Genomic DNA, 22,776 nt, shown 5'->3' with positions numbered 1-22,776 from the left:
TTAAGAAATAAAGATAATAGATGTGCATATTGAACAATTCAAGGAGCTCATTTTCGCCTTTTAATCGATGAAACAATACAGAAAGATACAAAGTAATATTCCAAAACAATAACTACACCTCAATTCCAAACTACTTGGGGTTATCAATAGCAATCATCTGTATCCATTCAGCAATATCTCAGAAACAACACATACTCAGCGTAATCCCAAAAGTGGGGTCTAGGAAGGAATGTACCCTACCTTCGTGAGGTGGAGACGTTGTTTCCGATAAACCCTCAACTCATAAACATTGAGTAAATATCTTGATCTAAAATTAATTTCCAAAACAGCCAGTAATACAAGCTAAGAAAAACAACATAATCTTTAGATGTCTCAGCTAAACCCCAAAACTTGATTAAACAAGCAAAACATACCCCTAACCCCTACTTACCAAAACAAATTTAGGGGAAAAAACACTAGAAATCTAGATGAAAAAATGGGAAAATGAACAAGATAACACCAATCCTCATCAAATAAAATGTAAATATATATTTCAGTCCTATCCATCATATTTTCTTCTTTTTTTCTCTTTTAAGACAGTAGGCTTTTCATCACTAATTCATGACTACAATAAATGACCAATATTTAGCTTCATCTTCTTTCATCATCATCACCTTTAAGTTCAGTTAAATGATAAAAATAAAGAAAAACCCAAAAAAGAAGAGTACTCCAAGATGGTATAACAGTTCTTTTTCTTTCCATTAGCGAAGAAAAAATAAAATAAAATAAAACACTATATATCAAGAAAAATAAAAACAGGAAGAAAAAAAAAACTTGATATAAATAAAAAATGCCTGGCTCCATCCTGTTTGCCTTTTAACCACGCAAAATTCCAACTTTTTTTTTCTTCACATTGAGACACCTACATTGTCCTCCTCCATTATCACCATCACCACCACCTTCAATCTGTGAAAACTCATAAATAACCTTGGATTTAGTACCTCTTTCTTCATAAACAAAAGGGCAGATTCGCCATTACACACAATCATCCTCTTCTTCTTCCTCCTCACAATGCCAGTTACACCATAGAAAAACTTGTTCCCGGAAAACCCCATTTTCAGCTCAACAAAAACCAATGCCCAAAACCAACAACAAAAATAAATGTAAAATCTAGAAACGAAAACAGAGAAAACTAAAAAGAGGGTCTTTTTCAGCTTTCTTTAAAACACTACCTCCAACAACACCATAATACTAGTAATAGTACTAGTACTAGTATATTCTGCAACTGTTCTGATTTTCTGAAGGTCTATAGAGAGAGAAAGAGAAAAAAAATTTCATCAGAAAAAAGAAAGAGTGTTTAATGTCTTGATTGGTTATGTCAAAAAAGAAAATTTTGTGGGGGGGTGGGGGGTTAGGGGGTATTGGGATTTGGGAATTTGGGAGATGTGTTTGGGCCGAATTATTTGGATTTGGAATTTTTATGGGTAGAGGCCGGTGAAAGGCTATTTTCAACTTTCTCTTTGTTCCTTCTTACGGCAAGACCTTTTTTTTTTTGTTTAAATTTTTAGTTTTCACTAGTTCGGTATCTGATATTCATATTGAAATTTGATTTAATTTGAAATTTGTATTAAGAAATTTTATGTTGAAATAAACACTTTCTAAAATATGTGAAATTGAATTTATAGGAATTTGAAATGTCTAATTAAGAATAATTAAATATTTATCACTCCAACACAATTTTATGAGTTATTTGTAAGACTTTCCTATTTGTTATCTTCGCTTACTACTTTTTTTTACTTCTCCAAATTTAGTTAATGATTTTTTTTAAAATTTTTTGAAATTATGTAGTATGTCCAAATGTTGTACTATAAAAGAGAGGGTAACAATGATGTAATTATTAAACAACTTCATTCTTGTCATTCTAGAGATGGAATCACCAATTTTATTTTTGATAATTAAGTTTTAAATAAATTTTATATATATACCATCCGTAGTTGATGGTAAAATTTTAAAAATTACATATATTTTGAAAGAATAATTATTTTCCCCTTGTGGCTCTATGAATACCTTATGATTAGTTAAATTCTATAAGTGAAGATCACAAATGTGCTATGTATTATATCTTGTTTAATCATCTCTCATTTACTTCTTACTCAATCCCATTGTATATAACAAACTTCACACATCTCATCATCAATCGTAAAGACAATTAAACATTTTTTTTTTTTACATATTTAAATTATTTTAATTTCGTTTCTTTCGTCTAGTTTGATGCTGATATAAAAGTCAAAAAAAGACATTAACCTAAGGTGCATAAACTTTGACAAAAAAATAGAAAAGAAATACTAGTGATATAGTTAGTAGTGCCATTATATTATACTATAATAAATAGTATATAAAGAAAACAAAGAGTCATAAATGATGGAGCGTTAATGTAGCAAGTTTGTCCAGGCACTGTCTGTCGTGTACTTTTGGTTTTGGTATAGAATAATTGGTCAATTTCAGCTTTCATTTTGACATTACAATTTAAAACCTTTCATTCATTACAAGTCACTAATAATAGTACGTACTCCCCCAACAGCTTTCTTCTGTTCACATAATGTTGATATACAAAATTAGCAATACTATATACATACGATACCTATCGATGTATACAATTCAACATTAAATCACTATAAATAGTTGCCCTACTAATCCTCAAAAATAACACACACTTATTCACTTCATTCGTTTCACATACTTAAATATTCCAGTACTATTTTATTGCCCCTCAAGTAGGGCCGGAGCTAATAAAAATATTCTTCGTTAGGAAATTATATTGTTATAAGCAGATGTTTAATCTCTCCTCCAAATAGAATACATATTAACAATAATAAACAAAAATAAAGATAGAACCTGATTTTTACTCTCATTGAATTGTATTTTATTTGTCACCAATGATTCCATGCAAGTCATTTTTCTTGTTAATTTTTTCTTTCTCAGTTACCGTCATGTTTTAATTTTCTTAAGAAGACATTGAATTTCAACGACAAACTAAACTCATATTCAAATATTGATAGGAGACAACACTAAGAATATAAGAAAAATAATTAACGTGCACATCTTGAACTTTATGTACAAAATAATTTTTCTCATTGGAAAGAAAATTTGAAGGGATGCAATGCTTGAATACATTTGGACAGAAAATAAAAATAATCTTACCCATCAAAGAAAAACTTACTACAAAAGATATACTCAAACATATTAAAGTAACACTAATCATCTCAAATCTCTTTTATCATATGATAAAATAATTTTATTGTCATAGTAAATACCAACAAGAAAGTAAATTTCTCAAGCTTGTTATCTCCTGTATTCATATTAGCAAACCAAAAATAATTAAGACGAAAGAAAAAAGAAAAAGGAAAAAACTATACGAGTCCATAGAATTCACTGTGTGTCCTTAAGAAATTTAATTTCCTCAATTACCAGAGATTGTAGATTAATTCCTCTCAAGATTAAACAGATTAACCATTACAGAAGTAGCGGCACCTCAAATTTCAATAATTTCAAGAAACTTAACAAGATAACAACGGATAACACATTGAGACACGATCGATTCATTTTGTTTTGTAAGAAATGTATGGAGAAGAAGGGAAAAACTTGATGAAGAAATATGAGAAAATATCTCTATATTTACAGCCAAAAATGGTAAAAGCCATAACTTCAGAAAGGTTAGAAAAGATATCGCCTTTGAAACAGTCACAACCCTTTTAAAAAAAAATCTCATCACAATCATTCGAAAAAATCACAATCCTTCTGGAGAACAACCCACCATTTCCTATTGACACCATTAAAATCTAACAACAATTTTATATAAAATATAAGTTCTGTAACTCATGTACGTATATGGTTATGAATATTATTATTTTTTCTGAAATACATTAATTCTCTTGTATCTCTGTCCTTTCCCAACCAACACAAATGAACAGTACATTTGCATTTATAAATTTCTACATAAACAGAAAAAATATAATATTCTTGAGGAAATATTTTCTTTTTTGTTTCAAATGAATAATTAAAAAAGAAGAACTAAATCAAATTGTTAGTTTCAAATCGAAAAATATATGTTATTGCATTATGGATGAAGTCCATTCTGATAAGAAATTGTAAGGATAAACACTTACCATGAATCGTGGGATATATATATTTTTTTAAAATTGATTTTATCACGTTAATTATAGAATTACTTAACAGTTATATATTGTCATAGTATATAAAATATATTTTTTTGTATAAATTTAAAACAAAAAAATGAGATATACAAATCTAATGCTCCATAACAAATTAAAGTGTACCCTATAGAGCATTATTTACTTAAATATGTTTGTCATATATGAAATTACCCAAAAAAAAAAAAAAGGGTTTTGATGTGTAAAAAAATATTTGCTTATAAATGTTTTTTAGGAAAATTACTGAGTTTTTTTACTTATTCTTATGTGTTCAATAAACAAAAAGTTTTTTTTTATATAAAACACAGTTAGCAGAGCTGAGGCTATGAGTACTAGAGAGTGGGGGCGAAGATCTGATGTGTTATATTTGCAGGGTGAAGATGACATAATTAATGTGGATTCATAAATATTACTAATAAAATTAATTATTTGTGTCATTATTTAGCCTTTATTTATATAAAAAGAAATGTTTTAAACAAATTAATGGGTTGTTGTTTTGACAAGGGGGACCTTATTAAAAATTAATTCCAAAAAGAGACTACAGTTTAGATGGGAAAGAAGGAAGACAGAACCCCTTCAAATGATGTTCATGATTTGAAAGATTACCATGCACAAATAAATGAAAAATAAATGGAATGAATCTTAAAAAAAAAAATATATATATATACTTTCAAATAATGTTTCAGTTTTCAAATAATGTTTCGATTGATTTGAAAGATAGTTATTCATACGAACGATCAGATATCGATCATCTCTTAATGTATTCTTGTGTGGTTTACAATTATTACACATTAAAATTTTTGTCCAATATGTTGTAAGTGTTCACCCGAAAGATAGAAGTTACAATAATTACGGATTAACAAAAACTTTTAAAAATCACAATTTTTATTTTTTTTTGTCAACATTAATCAAACATGTGGTCGATCCATTTCAATTTATTTATTCTATTTTGATTTATCCACAATTATTAAAAAATTAAAATATTCAAATTATTTTGAAATCTGGTGATCATAAAATATACGTCAAAATTCAAAATAATCTTTAGTTTTGTAGTCTTAAACGTATCATTAAAGGGTTGAATTAAAAAACTGCCAAAAAAGGGGAAAAAATACCCCCTTCAAAACATATTTTAGAAAATGTGATAAATAAATTGAAACACATAAAAAGCGAATAAAATAATAATTAGTTACAGGAGTCTAAATTAAACACACATTCGTATAATTATAGTATTAACATAATGTTGTTTTCAGTAGGGGCCAAATATAACAAAGACTGGTCTGGTCATATAATGTCTATATTTTTGTCTTTCAATTGTGAGGCCAAATGTTTTCTCATATCTTCCTCAGACTTTCTATGTAAGATTATTCAACCAATGTCTCAACTTTTTTTAATAATTTGGAGAACTTTCAGCTAAGTAGAAAAAAAGATATGTAAAGTTACTTAGATTCATATATTAAAAATAGATATTGTAGTTTATTTTATTTATATAATTTAATAAATTAAGAGAGGTTTATGAATGTCTTTGTTCCAATTAATTTGGCTTATTTTTCTCTGAATTCATAATGTTTTTTTTTTAAGAAAATATTATTTTATCAATTCTTTAAATTTTAGTTTTAATTTTCACATGACATGTTTTAAATCATAACTTTTTAAAAAAAAATTAACTTTTTAAAACTTTATATGTGTCAAGTTCAAACAAAACAAACAATTTAAATCAAAAGAGTATATTTTACTATTCGTATTATATAACTACATAAAGTAATAATAGTCAAATTTAGAGTTCTAAAGTATCATTAATAAGAGTATAGTATAGCAAAGTAAGCTTGTGTCCGCAATAAATATGCACATTAATTTAAAAAAATACGAAAACATTTATTGACATTAATTAATTATCATTAGATCTAATATAACTTTAGATATGTTTACAAAAAATGTTAATCGCCTCCAAAAATATAAATTTAATGACGATTATATTATTATCATTAGCTAATTATCGCTAAAGTATTTTTGATATAGTATTAATAAGTAAAATATACTCATAATAAAAAATTTCCTAGTAGTTATATTATGGAATAATTTATTAAATTATTCTGATTTGATAAGAGAAGATTGATTATATCCTCTTAAATATTTGGGATTTAGGTACAAAAACTTGTTTAAATTACGATGAAATTACCAACTACCCGTTGATACTATAATAAAAGTACCATCGCCCTTTTAAACATAATTATTTTTTTCCCCTTCCTATTATTGACTTCTTTCACTGATTACCAAATAAGTTAAACTGCAATATGCAACACATACTTATTCATAATTTTTTTTGATTAATTTATTCTTTTTTCATTTAATTCTTTCAAATCGAAAAATAATCGTATCTTCATCCGACAACAATTGTTTAATTTAATAATTAGTATCTTCTATTTCAGTGAACATACCACCTTGTGTCAATTCTTTTATGTACTGATCAAGACGTGGCAACTTGATCTATTAAAATCAAATTATTATTAAATATATAATACTACATCAAAGTTTAATTAATATATAATTCCAGCCACCGTCACTAATTAAACGTGAGATTCTTTTAGTATGTTTCATAAATACATGTAATCAAGAAAACATATCATGTGACAATTATCTTGTTAGATTATATTTCTCATCATACATGAATTAAGAGCAAATTTTGTTTGCAAGAAGCAGGCAATAATCACTAAAAAAATGAATTAATCAACTAAACACTAATCATTGATGGAGATGATGATATTATAAAATATGAAACATTTGGATTCCTTAAAATCGAATTGCATATAATATTTCATCCAAGTTTATTTTTCTATAACTATTCATGGATTTCAAATTCCATAACAAAAAATAGTAGAACAAATGTGTTATGCATTTGTTACTTATTAGTTATGTGAGTTTCTATATTAATTTTATATATACATGAACAAGTTATTTTATAACTATATATCAAATATTGTATAAATTATATAGAAATTTATATCAAAAAAAATTATTTTTTATTCAGCTAACAAACGATTCATTACTGGTCTAGTAGATTTGACTTCTTTTGAGTAAGTAGTAATAAAGTTGTTACTAATAGGTGCACTTAAATGTAGTAGACACTAGTAGTAGTACTAAATTGAATAGGCAATGAATTTTACCATCAATAGATATACGGCAGTAAAGGATAAGTAGCTGAGCTTAATTAAGTGAATAATTCTACTGTACAAGAATGTTTAATGTCATTTAGTTGATAGCTGCCAAGAGTGACAGCCAGGTTCAACTTGTTACGGTTTCGTTCGGCGTACAATATTTGTTTTGCGATTTTAAATTTAAAATTTGATATTCATTTTAAAATTTCACTAGTCCAAATTATGAGAAGAAACTCTATTTTGAAAGAATCACTCTTTATTACATTACCAATCGCGTGAATTGTGATCATAATAGTTCAATTATATCAAATCATGAAATCTGTATACATTAGTAGATTTTAACTAAACTATGTTATTGCTTTCGCCCTTTTTAGTTGTCATGTTCGCTAAAATTAAAATAGATATCTTAATTATTTCTTCTAATTTATGCTTACTATATATTCTACGTAATAAATATTTGAAGAAAAAGGTAAAAAGATTAAATAATGAATGTATAAATAAGGTGTTTTAGTCGAATACTCTTTCTATCTCAAATTATCGATGGTGTTTTTATGTTATATGTTCCTTAAGAAATTATTTTTTCCTAATTAAAGATATATTCTCTTTTTATTAATATTTACTCTATCTATGTGTTATCACCCTATACTTAAAAGTTGTCTGTAGTTTCAAAAACAATCTACTAGGAATATAAAATGGAAAAATAATTAATTTTACGTAAAATTTCTACAATAACAAATAATTTAAAATAACTATTTTAAGAAATCACAATTGATGACTTGAAACGAACAATATAATCTTTCTATTGATGTATTTTGGCACCATGCAACGTATGTATTGATCCCTATCCCTAATATATTTTGAGTTAGTAACAAGACAAATAATAATACCTAAAACGGCAACATAATGTATTGATTATAGCCCCGGCAAACAGAATATTCTACCTTCTCTTGTTTATGTTTATATATGATGATTATTAAAAAAAATTATATGTATATATGACAAACAGTTAATTAGTCTTAATTATGTAGCAAGGTGTAGTTTGTTTGATGCCTTTTTAATGTAATAATCGGTGCTTGGTGTCGATTTGAGAATGGCTTGTCTTCCACAAAACTATTTTGAGTTAATTAAACATATATCTTAGGAAATAAATCAAGAATATGATTTCTTAGAATTTGTTATTTTAAATATTTACTTATTTATCTTTAATTATGATTTATTCGTTTAGACAGGTTGCCACTCCTAATTTACTTAGATTTGTTAATATATTATAAATTTATTACATGATTTTCATAGTGAGTGATAATTAAGTCTGTAATTTTTAGACATCAAATTTTTATTTATTTTTGAATTATAGAAAAAGTATCAGAAAAAATTCATTAACCGAAGTATAATATATAGACTGTCATTTTAACTAGTAACAACAAATTAAAATAAAGAAATAAAAAGCATAATATTTCCCATGTTAATAAAAAAAAATTTAAACTCTTTTGCACGTTCTAAGACACAAGAATTTCACAAAGAACCATTTTCAACTTCTGCAATTTAAAAATAACCAACATCATGAAGTATTTTCAATAGTCTACGAGGTGATATTTCAGAATATTATCGTGAAATTTTATTTATCGTTGTTTAAAGAGCGATTATTATTTTTTTAATTAAAGTCGAAAAGTGATCCGTCCATATTATTTAATTGTATCGTTTAAGATCAGATATTTGGATAACTCACCATTGAATAACTCGACGTAGATATTTTTATCCTTTTTTTAAGTCATATTATTAAGTACAACAAAACTTGAACCTAAAATTAATAAAATTGTATCATAAAAATCTTTTAAAATCATATGATGAGACTACAACACATATTGTATAAAAAATAGAATTATTTTTGAGATGGAAAATAATTGGTTATAGCAAAAGAGAAATGACAAAGTGGATGTTATTTATCTTTTGCAAAAGTTACTCCACCTGTCTCAAATAAATTGTCATATTAACTTTTAAAATAAATAAAATACGTGAATTCAAATATAATAAAAATTGTAAGTAATTTGTAATATGTTATATATAACTTTTGAAAATCTAATTTTTATTGTAAAATATTAAGTTAATCAGATTCAATTTAAACTTTTAAATTTATTAAAATAACTCTTGAAAAGCAAAATGTAACAACTAATTAAAGACAAAAATGTCAACTATTATGGGAACACAAATAGTATTAGAAAATAGACAAATAAAAAAACATAAATAAAAACAAATAAGTAAAAAATGGACAAGATATATAAAGACAGAGCGATTATATATTCAAAATTTGAAATTTAATATATCGAATACTAAACTATTATTATGGGAACACAAATAGTGGAATTGAAAACATAAGGGAAGTGGTGAATGCAAATTCAAATGCAATTCCCCAAAAGTGAAATTAGTGAAGGTATTTAATTTTTCTAGTTTCACACGTTAACATATTTATGTCTTGTGAATCTCTAGATACATTTATGTTTTCTTACTTTACATTAATTGCCCTAAACTATGCTTTTACCTTATGCGCCATATAAAGTCATAATACTATTAAATTAGTTACATATTTATAGTTGAAAAAATAGAGGAGTTTTAATTGTAAAATCAAACTACATGACAACAACTTGTCAAATAAATTGAATTTTTTTTTTGTCTTGTTACCCTTAAACTCATTTGGGCCACACTCGAACTTGCTGGCCCATTATTTCATAATGACTGAAAATTTACAGGGTGAATCACATAGACATTGTATATGTACGGAACTACATTCATACATATCGGTTGATGGTGAAAGTACTCTCCAACATGATTCCAACCTTAATTTATCGATTGATGGGGAAGGTGCTCAACCATTACAACAATATTTCACGCTTTTGTATACTAAACATATAGTTTTTTTCCCCCAAAATATGTGCAAAAGTTCTCTCAGGTTTTCGTGTATAAATATGTATATCTCGTTCAAGACTTATAATTTCTCTCACAATTTTTATGTATAAACATTGTACAGATCATCGATATGAAAATGTTTTATCTTGCTCAAAGTCAAAGTGATCAAAAGACATTCTTCCTCTAGATCAACTCGAGATACGAAAGTGATGGTTGAGATTCTTAGCTTATTAAATAAGATCAACATTATTCTACGTTCAAAAAATATAATGCTTCGCTTTTGAAATCACGAAAAAAACAATAAAGAAGAATCAAGAGACACAAAATTGTACATATAACCTTGATAAATAAATTATTTTGTGATGCAATTTATTTCAGAAAAAATTGTTGCAACATTCTATCTTGAGTTTGAATCCATTATTGCCACTTTTCTTTTTTCTTTTTTTAAAAAAGAAATGCCATTTATTATTCATCATTTAATGCAATAAAACAATGGCATCAGTAGGTACGTGGCACCCTCCCCTTTAGGATTTTTTTTTATTTTCTACTGTTTGATACACAAATTAAAGTCTAGCTAATTTAAATTTGTGTTGTATAAAATTTTTTTCATAATTAAAATTTGTATATAAGACCTCTGATTAACAGAAGAGTAATCTCGTCTAGTGCACCGCATTCTTTGATGGTATACTTTTGGATATTTATCGAAGAAAGGAGGTGAAATTGGAAAATAGTGAAAGTTGTCATTATTACCCCTTTTATTTCATTCTATTTTATTTTATTTTTAAAAAGGGATTTGCAAAGTTATGAATTATTGCATCATAAACTTGCTATTGATAAAGTTCCATGGAAGAGGAATTATTCCATTGAAGAATCATTTGAACCTTTTAATTTGTTTTATGCAATTCTCCACCATGCCTATAAGGAAACCTTTTTAAATCGAATTTGCATTTTTTTTCAGCACTTAAAAAACATATTCTTCTTACTGAGGACCCACCTCACCACTTAAACCAACTCAAAAGAACACACGTGTAATGACAAAAATTAATAATTTAATCAGATCACTTATAAAATAACTTTAATATGATATTCTTCATTATCGACTTATTAAATACCTCAAGTTTTTTATTGATTTTTTATTTGATATTTAATATTTATATTAAAACTCGATTATTTTTTATTTTTCCATTATAGAACTTATTAATAGGGGTGTTTCAGAAAATTACATTGTATTTATAAGAAAAATAATAATTTAAATGATTAACTAACGCATTTTGGACACCCTGAAAACAATAAAAATTTTCTAGCTTAGTGATTTTAATCGTTCAACTCTTGCTAAGTTTTTTGCAATTTGCCGGGTTCGATCCCCGTTAAATGACTTTGATTTTTTTCCTTTCATTAAAAATTTTAAGAAATTATTTAATCTAAAGTTAATAAGAAAATTGTTATTTATTTATTCCATTAAGCTACTAAAAGTGAAAATACATTATATAACTTCTCTTTTAATATAACTCATTTAATTCTATTATTTATTTTTCATTTCTCATTGTTAGTCATCAGAGGTTTGTGAGATATTGAAACATAAACGTGATTTTATTCTAACTGAAATACCTCTCTTTTTCTTTGTTTGTTCACTTCCTATCAGATAAACGTGAACACTAAAGCTAAATATTATGTAGTTTGATTTAAATTTTTTTTGGTACAGTTTAATTAAAAAAAATTAATCATTAATGTTGTGCAGTTTGATTTACAAAATTTAAGTATATCCATTCTTTAAATTATTTTTACGAGCTATGAGATTTTTGAACACCCATTATACAATTTCTGGCTACGCCACTGCTTATTTATTGAGGCAACACTTCAAATAAAATTTATTCTACACCCAAACTTATAAAAAATATTTGATTAAGAATAAAGAAAACCTAACTATCTCTAACACAATATATATTCGATATTTTAACTTCTCCAAGTTGATTTATTTGATGTCTAAAAAAAGTCTCCTATTATTGTTCCTAGTGTATAGGGCTAATCAAAGGATGTTAAATGACTTTAAAAGAATCCTATTTCCCACTCAAAAGAATAATAAAATATATACATTTTGCAAGTGGAGATTCGTGGAACACCATCAACTTAATTATTTTACAAAAACTTATATCTCAACAAAAATAGTAGACTTCAACTTAAAAAACAAGTGAAAGAGATTTTTTTAAACTCTTTTTTTTTGTTCTTTTTATGAGTGTACCTTTGCTAAAATGGAGACAAAGATGATTCTCATCAATCAATCATTAAAATTTTCCTTTTTGATGGAATATATATATATATTTTATGGTAAATAGGTCCCTCCATAAACAAAAATTCTTTATATATATTTTAAAGTTTGGAATCAGAAACCCCACTTTCATGCACAATAGAAAAGCCCTTTGAATCAGCACCTTCTCTTCCTTTTGAGTGTAACCTCTTTTATTGGACAATCTCATTAAAAAAGAAGAAGAAAAAAAACAAAATTTCTTAAAGGAATGACTATTGTTTCCATCTTGTGGGTCGTCAATGACGTGACGTGACAACTGAAGCATGAATAACATAATATGATCGTTTAACATTAGGTAAATCAAGAATTGCAATAAGTTTTATTTTGATATCTTGAAAATCTAGCTCTAAATATAAGGATTGCCGAGAAAGGACTACATCCCCACGAGCGATCGACTTGGAATATCCAACAAGAACTCCATAATACAAATATTCTATGCGTTACAATAAAGCTGTTGTATATCATAAAATTCCCAGCACTTACAACAGGCCAAAAATATAAAAAGCAAAGTAACACTAATTGAAAAATCTACATACTAATAAAGAGTACACCATTTATTAGAAAACATATAGACTAAAATTCTTCTAAAGGTGTAATATCTCAGTACTCATATATTCTATATACCTTGTATACTAATTTGATATACTAAATTTTTTACAAATCATATATGCTCTTTGGTGGCTTATTGATCACTTCTTCTGTGTCACTCTTCTTCTTATTTGACATGTTGCAACAATTGAACTTGCAAGGATCCGCCTCGATTAGCAGCTGAACGACTTCATTCATGGTAGGACGAAGTGTTGGTGTACTATACGTACAACGTATAGCTATACGTAGAACCTTAATCATGTCCTCTTTGAAAGAATCTGAGACTTTTTTATCCAATACTTCAAATGCACCTTCTTTAGTCTCCACTTTTGTTGATACCCAATAAACAATGTTCTTGTTGTCTCCAAATTCTGGCTCCACTGGCTTCTTTCCAGTAATCAATTCCATTAGAACAACTCCAAAACTATACACATCACACTTTGTAGTTGCCTTTGAAGAATATGCATACTCTGTTACACCAAAAGTTTAGTGACATTAGCCCAATTTTAACACTTATACATGTGTTCAATGAAAGTTTAATCAACTAACTTGAGTATATGTGATGTTTTTTACACATAAAAAGTCATAATTAAGAACGGAAAAGGGTCAAATATACTCTTAAACGTTACGGAAAGTTCTAATATTTAGAGTAACATTAGGCCAATATGAACACTATAGGATGTTATTTAATCTACTTAATCATGCTCAACGATTGAAGTAACACTTATGAATTGAAAAAATTATACCTGGTGCCAAGTAACCATAGGTTCCTGCGATGACTGTGGTGCTGGAATCTTTGCCTCCTCTGGCTTGCAACACTTTGGCTATACCAAAATCTGCGACTTTTGGCTGATAATCAATATCCAGGAGGATGTTGGTGGATTTGATATCTCTATGAATAATCGGTGGCATAAGATCATGGTGAAGATAGGCCAATCCTTGAGCTATTCCGAGTGCTATTTGATGACGAATAGGCCAATCCAACACAAACTTCCCACCATGAAGAGCATGCCAAAGGTTTCCATTAGGCATGTATTCATAAACCAACAAGCTGCAATCCAAACTTGAGAAATAACAGTACAATTTCACAATGTTTTTGTGCCTTATGTTACCAAGAGTCTCAACTTCTGTCTTAAGTTCCTTATCCAAAACCAATTGATCCTCAGAAACAGAATGCTTATGTTTGTGACTCCACAGCTTCTTTGCAGCAACTACTCCTCCGTTACTCAACTCGATCTTATAAACAGCTCCTGACCCTCCATATCCAACAATGTTCTTCTCAACCATAGCTTCAAAGATCTCACGTTGATCAAAGCTCAATCGATGGAAACTCTTAACATCATAGGAGAAAAATGATGATGACAATGAATGATCATCCTGTTCCATCACCGCCTTTTTGTTACCAAACCATCGCTTGATAAACAAAACTAATCCAACAATGACTATCCCCACTGATGTCCCAATAACCCAAGCAATGTTGTTCCTCTTCTTATGGTTATAGCTATGTGAACATGTTTGAAAACTTCTGTCTGATGAGTTCAAAGAGGTAGGAACACAGAGTCCCGGATTGCCTGAAAAACTTTCCAAAACACCTCCTTTTATGAACAAAAGAGGTATAGGACCGGAAAGTAAGTTGTTTGACAAGTTCATAGAGTTTGGTAACAATTCACCTAGGCTCTCAGGGATCTTTCCTATCAAAAGATTACTAGACAGATCAAGATAGTTGAGAGATTTAAGCGAAGAAAGTGACTCGGGGATTGAAGAATTGAACTTGTTACCTTGCAAGAGTAACAAATTGAGGCTTTTTAAACCACCAATTTCAGAAGGAATTGGACCATACAAAAGGTTATTGCTAAGATCAAGCTTCACAAGATTAGAAGATGTAGATATTTCATAAGGAAGCAAACCTGAAAGCTTGTTACTTTGCATAAACAATTCTGATAAATTCCTAGCACTTCCAATTGTTGTTGGAATTGAACCACTAAAATGATTATAGCTCAAATCAATAATCGAAACATGTGGAAGAGTAAAAAGCTCTTGTGGTATACTTCCCTCTAACTGATTGTAATTCACTCGAAAGCGAAGAACAGACTGACATTTCACATATCCATCAGGCAGTTCACCTGAGAACATGTTTTGAAGTAAAAGAATGTAACTCAATTTACCTCCACTACACAGAAAAGGCGGTAGCTTCCCAGAAAATCGATTTTCTGACAAGTCCAATGCTAACAAAGCTGATGAAAGACCAAAGTGTTGTGGAACTTCTCCTGTAAACTGATTGTCATAAAGAGACAGGATAGTTAAAGTTGTTGAATTAGCAAGTGCTGCTGGAAACTCTCCTGATAGCGCGTTATGGTAAAGCTGCAACACTTCCAGCTTAGGAAGCCGGCTTATAGACTCTGGAATTCTCCCTGTGAAATTATTCGCGGACATGTCTAAGTCCACAAGTTCTGTCAAATTCCCTAGCTCCGCGGGGATTTCACCATCAAGTAGATTGTAGAAAAGCTCAAGGAGTCTCAAATTTTTCAACTTCCCAAGTTCTTTAGGCACCTTACCAACAAGACGATTCGCGCTCAATTCAAGATCAACAAGAGATGTCATGTTACTTATCGTCACTGGAATTGTCCCATGCATATTACAAGCTGTTAAAATCATCCACTTGAGATTTATCAGCCTGGAAATTTCCTCTGGTAATCGCCACGGATTAAAATGGCGATTTTCGTTGAAATTCAGGATAACTAAGTTTGTGAGATTAAGAATTGACAAAGGAAAATCCCCTGTCAATTTATTACATGAAAGATCAAGTACTCTCAATGATTTCAATGGTGACAAATCAGGGATTTGTCCTGTAAGTGATGTTTTAGTCATGTTCAATTCTTCCAAAAGAGAACAATTTATTAAGTACTTAGGAAAACCACCTTGGAAATTATTATGACCAATATGAAGGCTTTTCAATCTTGGTAAATAACTACACACATCACTTGGAAATTGGCCTGATAAATACCAGGCTGAAATATTAATTTTGATAACATTTCCCCTGTCATCACAACCAACACCTCTGTATTGACAAATCGGTTTTTCGATATCCCAATTAGACAAAGAACTCCCTGTGACGAATTTCTTCATGAGTAGAAAGAACTGCGATTGATCAGATTGAACGAAAGTGGACAAAGTAAAAGAAAACAACACAAGGGTGATCATTTTTTGAATAGTCATTTGTATTAAATTTGTTTTTTCTTAGAGAGGAAGGAAATAAAAGTTTTGTTATATTTTGGTTGTGGAAGAGGAGATTGTGGTGAAGAAATATATAAATGGGAAGATTGATAGGAACATTTTGGTGCTTTGATGTATTGAAAGTGAGAGATAGAAAAGAAAGAAGCTTTATGTTTATACCCTCCACTTGCAACCCCTAAAGAGAATATATATAAAGCCCTTTATACTCATGAAGAGCTGTTCAAATATACTGTATCTCATTTATATATGTTTTTGCATGGATTTATTGATCAAGATTTTGTTACTTTGATCATATTCTTATATATCAGTAGCGTACCTAGAATTTTATATGAATACTATTGGCTTAGGTAGATTATGTTGTAATAAATTTGAATTTTTTTATATTATGTTTAAATCATTGTTATCCATTATATTGTATTGTTACTATACCTACAATGTTTGTTATGATTGTTACTTAAAATATATTGTACTGTGTTGTTGTTACATAACAATGGAAATCCCTATTTTATGGAACAACCAATTTGGTGTGTTCTCGTTGTTACTTAATTTCTTTTTTTCAATTATATCTTTACATAATATTTCAAAATACTATTTTACTCTTTACCTTAATTATTTAAATCTAGTCAAACCTCTACCCTAGAATAATTAAGGATATTCAAGTAAATTTATAAATTATAATACAGTATGATACGATCAAACCAAACAATTAAAATGTTACTAAACAACAATAAATAAAACAATCTAGCCAAACATTGTATCTACCATACAATACAATACAATACATTATGAAACAATAGATAACAATGATCCAAATAAAGTGTTAAAGAAAGCAAGATACATGTGCCTTAGTTTGAATATTTATTTATTCATTTTATTTTCAACCCTACTATTATGGTATTTTTACCAACAAACTTGTATTTAGCTATGTCAGTAATTTTCTTCTAATATACTAAATTGATATTTTCTGTTGTAATATTTTCAAGTTCCTTATTTTTGAAATACTATTTGATGATTATTTTTCGGTGAAACTGATCCGTCAAATAATAACTTTTGTTGAAATGTCTTTACGTATTACTACGGTATTAAGTATGAATTCTGACAAATTCAATATTTTTTTGTTTGGATTATGTATTTGTATTAAATTCGTTAAACATGTATACATATTTAGTTGCATGTTTAATAATGAAAATAAATTATGAGCATTTATGACGATTACTTTATAGCTAATGTTCTTATCGATGGGTCATTTTATTCTTTCCTAGAAATGGTAGTAAGTATTAGATTATAGAAGGAAACTTAAGTGATTTTTGTTTGTACTATATTATCCAAATTGTTCTTCTTTTCTTGGATAAGTGTATTTATATTGTCGACCTCCATTTAAGAATGTTATATCAAAAGTTTATTATTTGCTTATGTTAGCAATATAATTGATGTTTATTTTTAAATGATTGAGGTGGTCCATCCATAATTAAGTTGTGCATTTTTATTTTTTTTAATCAATTTTATAATATCCTAATGGCTTGTTTGGACACGATTTTAAATCAGTAAGTTGAAATTGTTTGGACATATAATTTAGATTTTTTAAGTTGTATTTTTTTCGTAATTTGAACAATCTTCAAAACTTCTTTCTAACTCTTACATAATCTTACCAAATCAACACATAATAGTTCATAAACAAGATATCACCGTACTTCTTTAATAAATCAACATATATTTGTGATTACGTAATAATATTATAAGCTTTCAATTATACATAGTTTTTATATATTTGAAATTGAAATTGTATTGTATTCACATTTTTCAAGCAACTACTAATTACAAAGCAAATCTTCAAATATATATATAAACCCCAAATCCTAATACTCAAACGCCTACTAAAAGATCTCCTTTGGTAGTGCATTTTATCTAGGAGACAAAAATACATTGGCAAAATACTGAATTTTGGTACCACCATAGTATAAGCATGGACTATATAAATCATTTTGTACACTTGTCCCTTTGCTCCACTTATGCATTTGAAATACCATCCAGAAAGAAAAAATAAATTAAAAAAATACACAAGTATTTAAGAATTAAGATATACAATTCTACGTTAGGACCTTAGTTCATACTCCTTAAAAATAGACATTTTTCATCCCCCTCTCAAGAAATTTTACATTTTTTATATCGCGATCATTGAAGCCTATAATATGTTAGAATTGAAGAGAAAGAGCATCTAACCATACCCCCCACCCCCATTGTTGTACAACTTGTACAGGAATACATTCTATCTTCTAATTATTTTACCAATGGAGCTAAAAGAGTTACGTCAAGTCAAATCTAGTAAATTTAAATCAAACTCTACGTTTAAATTAAAAAAAAAATTCAAAGTACATATGTACAAAAGTATAAAAAATTAAAATTAGAACATAATTCATATCTTAACTTCATGTCTACTTATTTGTGGTTTGCAAGGTTTTCACTAAATGATATCAATTTTTGAATAACGAATTTTATTTTTATATGCAATACTTCCATTTCACTTTAACATCTATATATACATGACTAATTTGTAAAAAAAAAAAATCTATGAAACAATGTTTTACGCACCGTACCACTCAAAGGTATATCCGCATGTGATTCTTATGCTTAAGTTCCTCGGTTAATTAATAGTCTCGAGTTTGAGTTTAAAATGAAAAGACTTCAAGAAAGGAGAAACCTTTTTAGTAAGTTCTGAGTAATACATATCAAAATTAATAAAAATAGTGAATTTCGAATATCAAATGTCGGACAAAGGTTAGATAAGCTTGAATCTGTCCTGCGTATACGAAATTTATCTGCATATCTCATAATGCATAAGAAAGGACCACATGGAATATTTGACAATTTATGGTGTGTTTGGATGAAGTTCGCATGAAAAATATTTTTTCACGAAAATAAATGAACTTCTTATTTATTTGGTATATAAGTAAAAATAGTCACGTTTTTATATATAATCTAGACAAATATAATAAAAAATGATAACTTTGAGGGATAAAGATAAAATGAAGAACATACCATCACCTCTAAAATGTCGTCGATAAACTTGATTTCTTTATTTCATGTTTCAATTATTTTTCAAGAAAATTTATTTTTCTAAAATAAAAATTTTCAAAAACCTCAATCAATCAAATATTAATATATATTAGAGTTAAGTTTTACAGTACTACAAATAATATTTTTGCCCTTTTTACCTCGTAATTATTTGTGTTTGACTATTATTTTAACTTTTCTCGCAAGTATATCGTACCAGTGATAATAAAGAATATTGTATACAACTTTCAACTTAACCTTGACCATAGAAGCAATATGATTCTTTTCTTTCTCGCATAAATGAGAATTTTTTGACGTAGATTTTCACAAAAATTCTATTAAAAATATTTTGAAGAAAAGTATGTTTTGGATAGATTTTTCATCTTAATTTAACTGAGCAGTAACATAAGGAATATTTTATGGGTCGAGCACCATATATTATATAGGGGCATAAAAGACCCTTTTCTCTTTTAATATAAATGTCAAGTAATAATATATAAAAATGATGTGGAAAATCCATTTGGCATTTAAAGAAAAGTAAAATGAGTTGGATATTTCGAATTGACCAACTAACACCCATAAGGGCATATGTAGACCAAAAGTTTGGACGCGAGTGTATAAATTGACCAAACTTTAAACGGGGTATATCTAGACCTTTCGAATAGTTTAGGGACATATTAGACCCTTTTCCCTTGAATATAAATGTCAAGTGATAATACATAAAAATGATGTGGAAAATCCATTTGGCATTTAAATAAAAGTAAAATGAGTTGGATATTTCGAGTTGGCCAACTAACGCCCAAAAGGACATAGGTAGACCAAAAGTTGGACGACAAGGGTATAAATATACTAAACTTTAAACGGAGGATATATCTAAACTTTTTCAAATAGTTTACGAGCTCCCTATTATAAAAGATCATACGTAAATGGGAATATCTAATGGATAAGATACTCAATAGTGGACGTGATTAAAGATATATCCACTCTTATTGAAAGAATGATATTGATATTATTACAAAAAAAAAAAAAGATTTAGGTTGATATATAATAACTATGAGGTAATCATATATACACGTGGGAGTCTTCTACTGTTTGTTTTTTTTTCAAAAAAATATATACGATTTTCTATTTTTTAAAAAATTAATGACTTTTCACATACACAATATAGATTGATGGTGTATTACATCTTTAAATAGTTTTTGATACTTCAAAGTTCTATTAATTATGATATTACTTGATAAACTCAATTCGTTGTTTTACTTCAGGTTTGACATTCATAGTATGTTATACGTTTCAGGTTTATAGTTGCTAAGTCTAAATGTATACAGAATGAGATTCAGAATTATAAGATTCATTTTTTTTAACAGACAATACTTTACAAAATTCTTCAAAAACTCGATAACAAGTCTATTTCGACTTTAATTAGTATGACAAAATATTGATTAAGGCCCTAAAAGATTTTTTTAAAACTTTTAATGTGAAGTTAATGTTGCGGTAGGCCGCATCCCAGAGCACATTTGTATTCCCTTTAATTATCTTTGTTTCTTTAATGCTTTTTCTTGCTTTGTGTAAAGGAATGAATAGGATTTTAGCTTTAGCAAAGTCAATTTGTAATGATAATTTTAGGAATATAATTCTTATTCCTATTAAAACATTTATTATTTATTATTATTATTCCATATTGGAGTTGGCAATTCTATGGTCATGCTCTTTTTTTTTTTGCACAAACTTAGATTATTTAATTAGTTTTAAAATTATCATGAACTTCAACCTAATAGGGCACTGAATAATAATAAAAGTGGATGAAAAGGAAAAGTGCAAATTGAGGTCATGGTGGTTTCCTATTGGTAAAACACTCAACACTTTTAATAGATTTTGACAAGAGTTAAGAGTTAAAGTGTTGGTGTGAAGAATAAATGAAGAAAAATTTAAAAATTTCAAGTTTTTGTTTATAGGAACTTATTGGTTGTAAAAATAAAATAAATTAGTTACTTATATTTAAAAGTATTTTTTTCTAGCTAATAAAGAGTTGAGAAGAAAGTTCTTTGTTTCATTTTTCTGTATCGAATTCTGAAATTATTATTGTATATTTTTTTACAAACAAAATTATTTTTGTATGGAATTTTAAATTGACATTGTGTTCAACAAAATTGTGAGCATTTAAGGTACCGTCACTCTTACGATAGGTATCATTTTATTCTATGAGGAAATGATTCATAACCCAAAGTACAATAACTGAATTAATTATTTAAGAACACAAAAATTTTGTGGTCTTCTATATTTGTTTATATTCTTAATAAGTTTTCTAAATTTTTTTTCCAATTTATAAATACAGCAAAAAATTTACTTCCTCTTGTCCAAAATATTATTTTCTCCGTCCAGTATTGATTGTCACTTTATTAAAAATAATTATCAATTTACAAAAAAAAAGTCAAGAGAGGATTAATTGACCATTAATTTTTTTTTTCAATTTACTCTTACAAATAATTCCTTTTAAAATGTTATAAACAAGTTTGTAAAATTTGCTTTTCTTAAACAATAAATTAGCAAATAACCGTGCGTTCTTATTTATAATTTCTTAAGGGGTGTTTAAAAGAAAAAATAAATGACTAATATGAGACGAAAGAAGTAATATTTTAATCTTTAAAAATAGGTCCAAAATCAATTTTAATTATTGTTCCCAATTTACCGTCCGTGTATTCTTAAATCAATGTACAAAATTAATTATAGTTATATCAAATCTATAAAAAAAATCATAAATAAAATTATTTAAGTCAAAATTCTTCTTATTTTTAAAAGTAAATAAATTCCTTAATTCATATGTTGAAACAGAAAACGTTAATTATATTGGATTGGAGCTCGTAACTTCGATTAAGACATAATTTAATTATATATAATTTGAACTAAATAAGATTCTCAGAGTTATAGCACATTCATTTACACAAGAAAAGGTTCAGACATATATATAGTATATTGTATAGATTCAATCAAACTCAAATTTTCAAATATTTTTGTTCATTATCAAATTTTAAATCATAATTTTAAAATTCAACAATAAAATTTAAATATTATATTTGTTAAGTTAGTTCTAAATTATTCCTAATAAACTGACTATTTTTGAAAAGTAATTCATGGAGTTTTATACTTATTGAGGTCAAAGTCGATAGAAAACTTATCTTCTTTGCTTTAAGAAAGCAACAAACGAGACAAATAAATAAAGTTAACCTTTATAATACCTAAGCACTTTTTTTACAACTTTATATCAATAAATAAAGCGATCAAAAATTCGAATTTATTGACTACTTGTCAAATAGGATGCCACATTAGACAAATTCTTATCCATATTTGTCTTTTA

General features: G+C 27.6%; 1 protein-coding gene across 1 annotated transcript; it reads right to left on the bottom strand.

The window, feature by feature from the left end:
- Positions 1-12,984: 12,984 nt before the first annotated feature.
- Positions 12,985-18,727, bottom strand: SPFF (receptor-like protein kinase). The gene is made up of 2 exons (XM_004237996.5): positions 13,883-18,727; positions 12,985-13,606 (listed from the first exon to the last, which is right to left on the bottom strand). Exons 1-2 carry the CDS (start codon positions 16,350-16,352, stop codon positions 13,203-13,205), a joined length of 2,874 nt encoding a protein of 957 aa, XP_004238044.2. The 5' UTR covers positions 16,353-18,727; the 3' UTR covers positions 12,985-13,202.
- Between the last annotated feature and the right edge of the window lie 4,049 nt (positions 18,728-22,776).

This window comes from Solanum lycopersicum, chromosome 4 (assembly GCF_036512215.1).
Source record: "Solanum lycopersicum chromosome 4, SLM_r2.1".
NCBI lineage: Eukaryota > Viridiplantae > Streptophyta > Magnoliopsida > Solanales > Solanaceae > Solanum > Solanum lycopersicum.
Note: the sequence above shows the minus strand (reverse complement) of the source record. Positions and strands in the feature narration are given on the sequence as shown.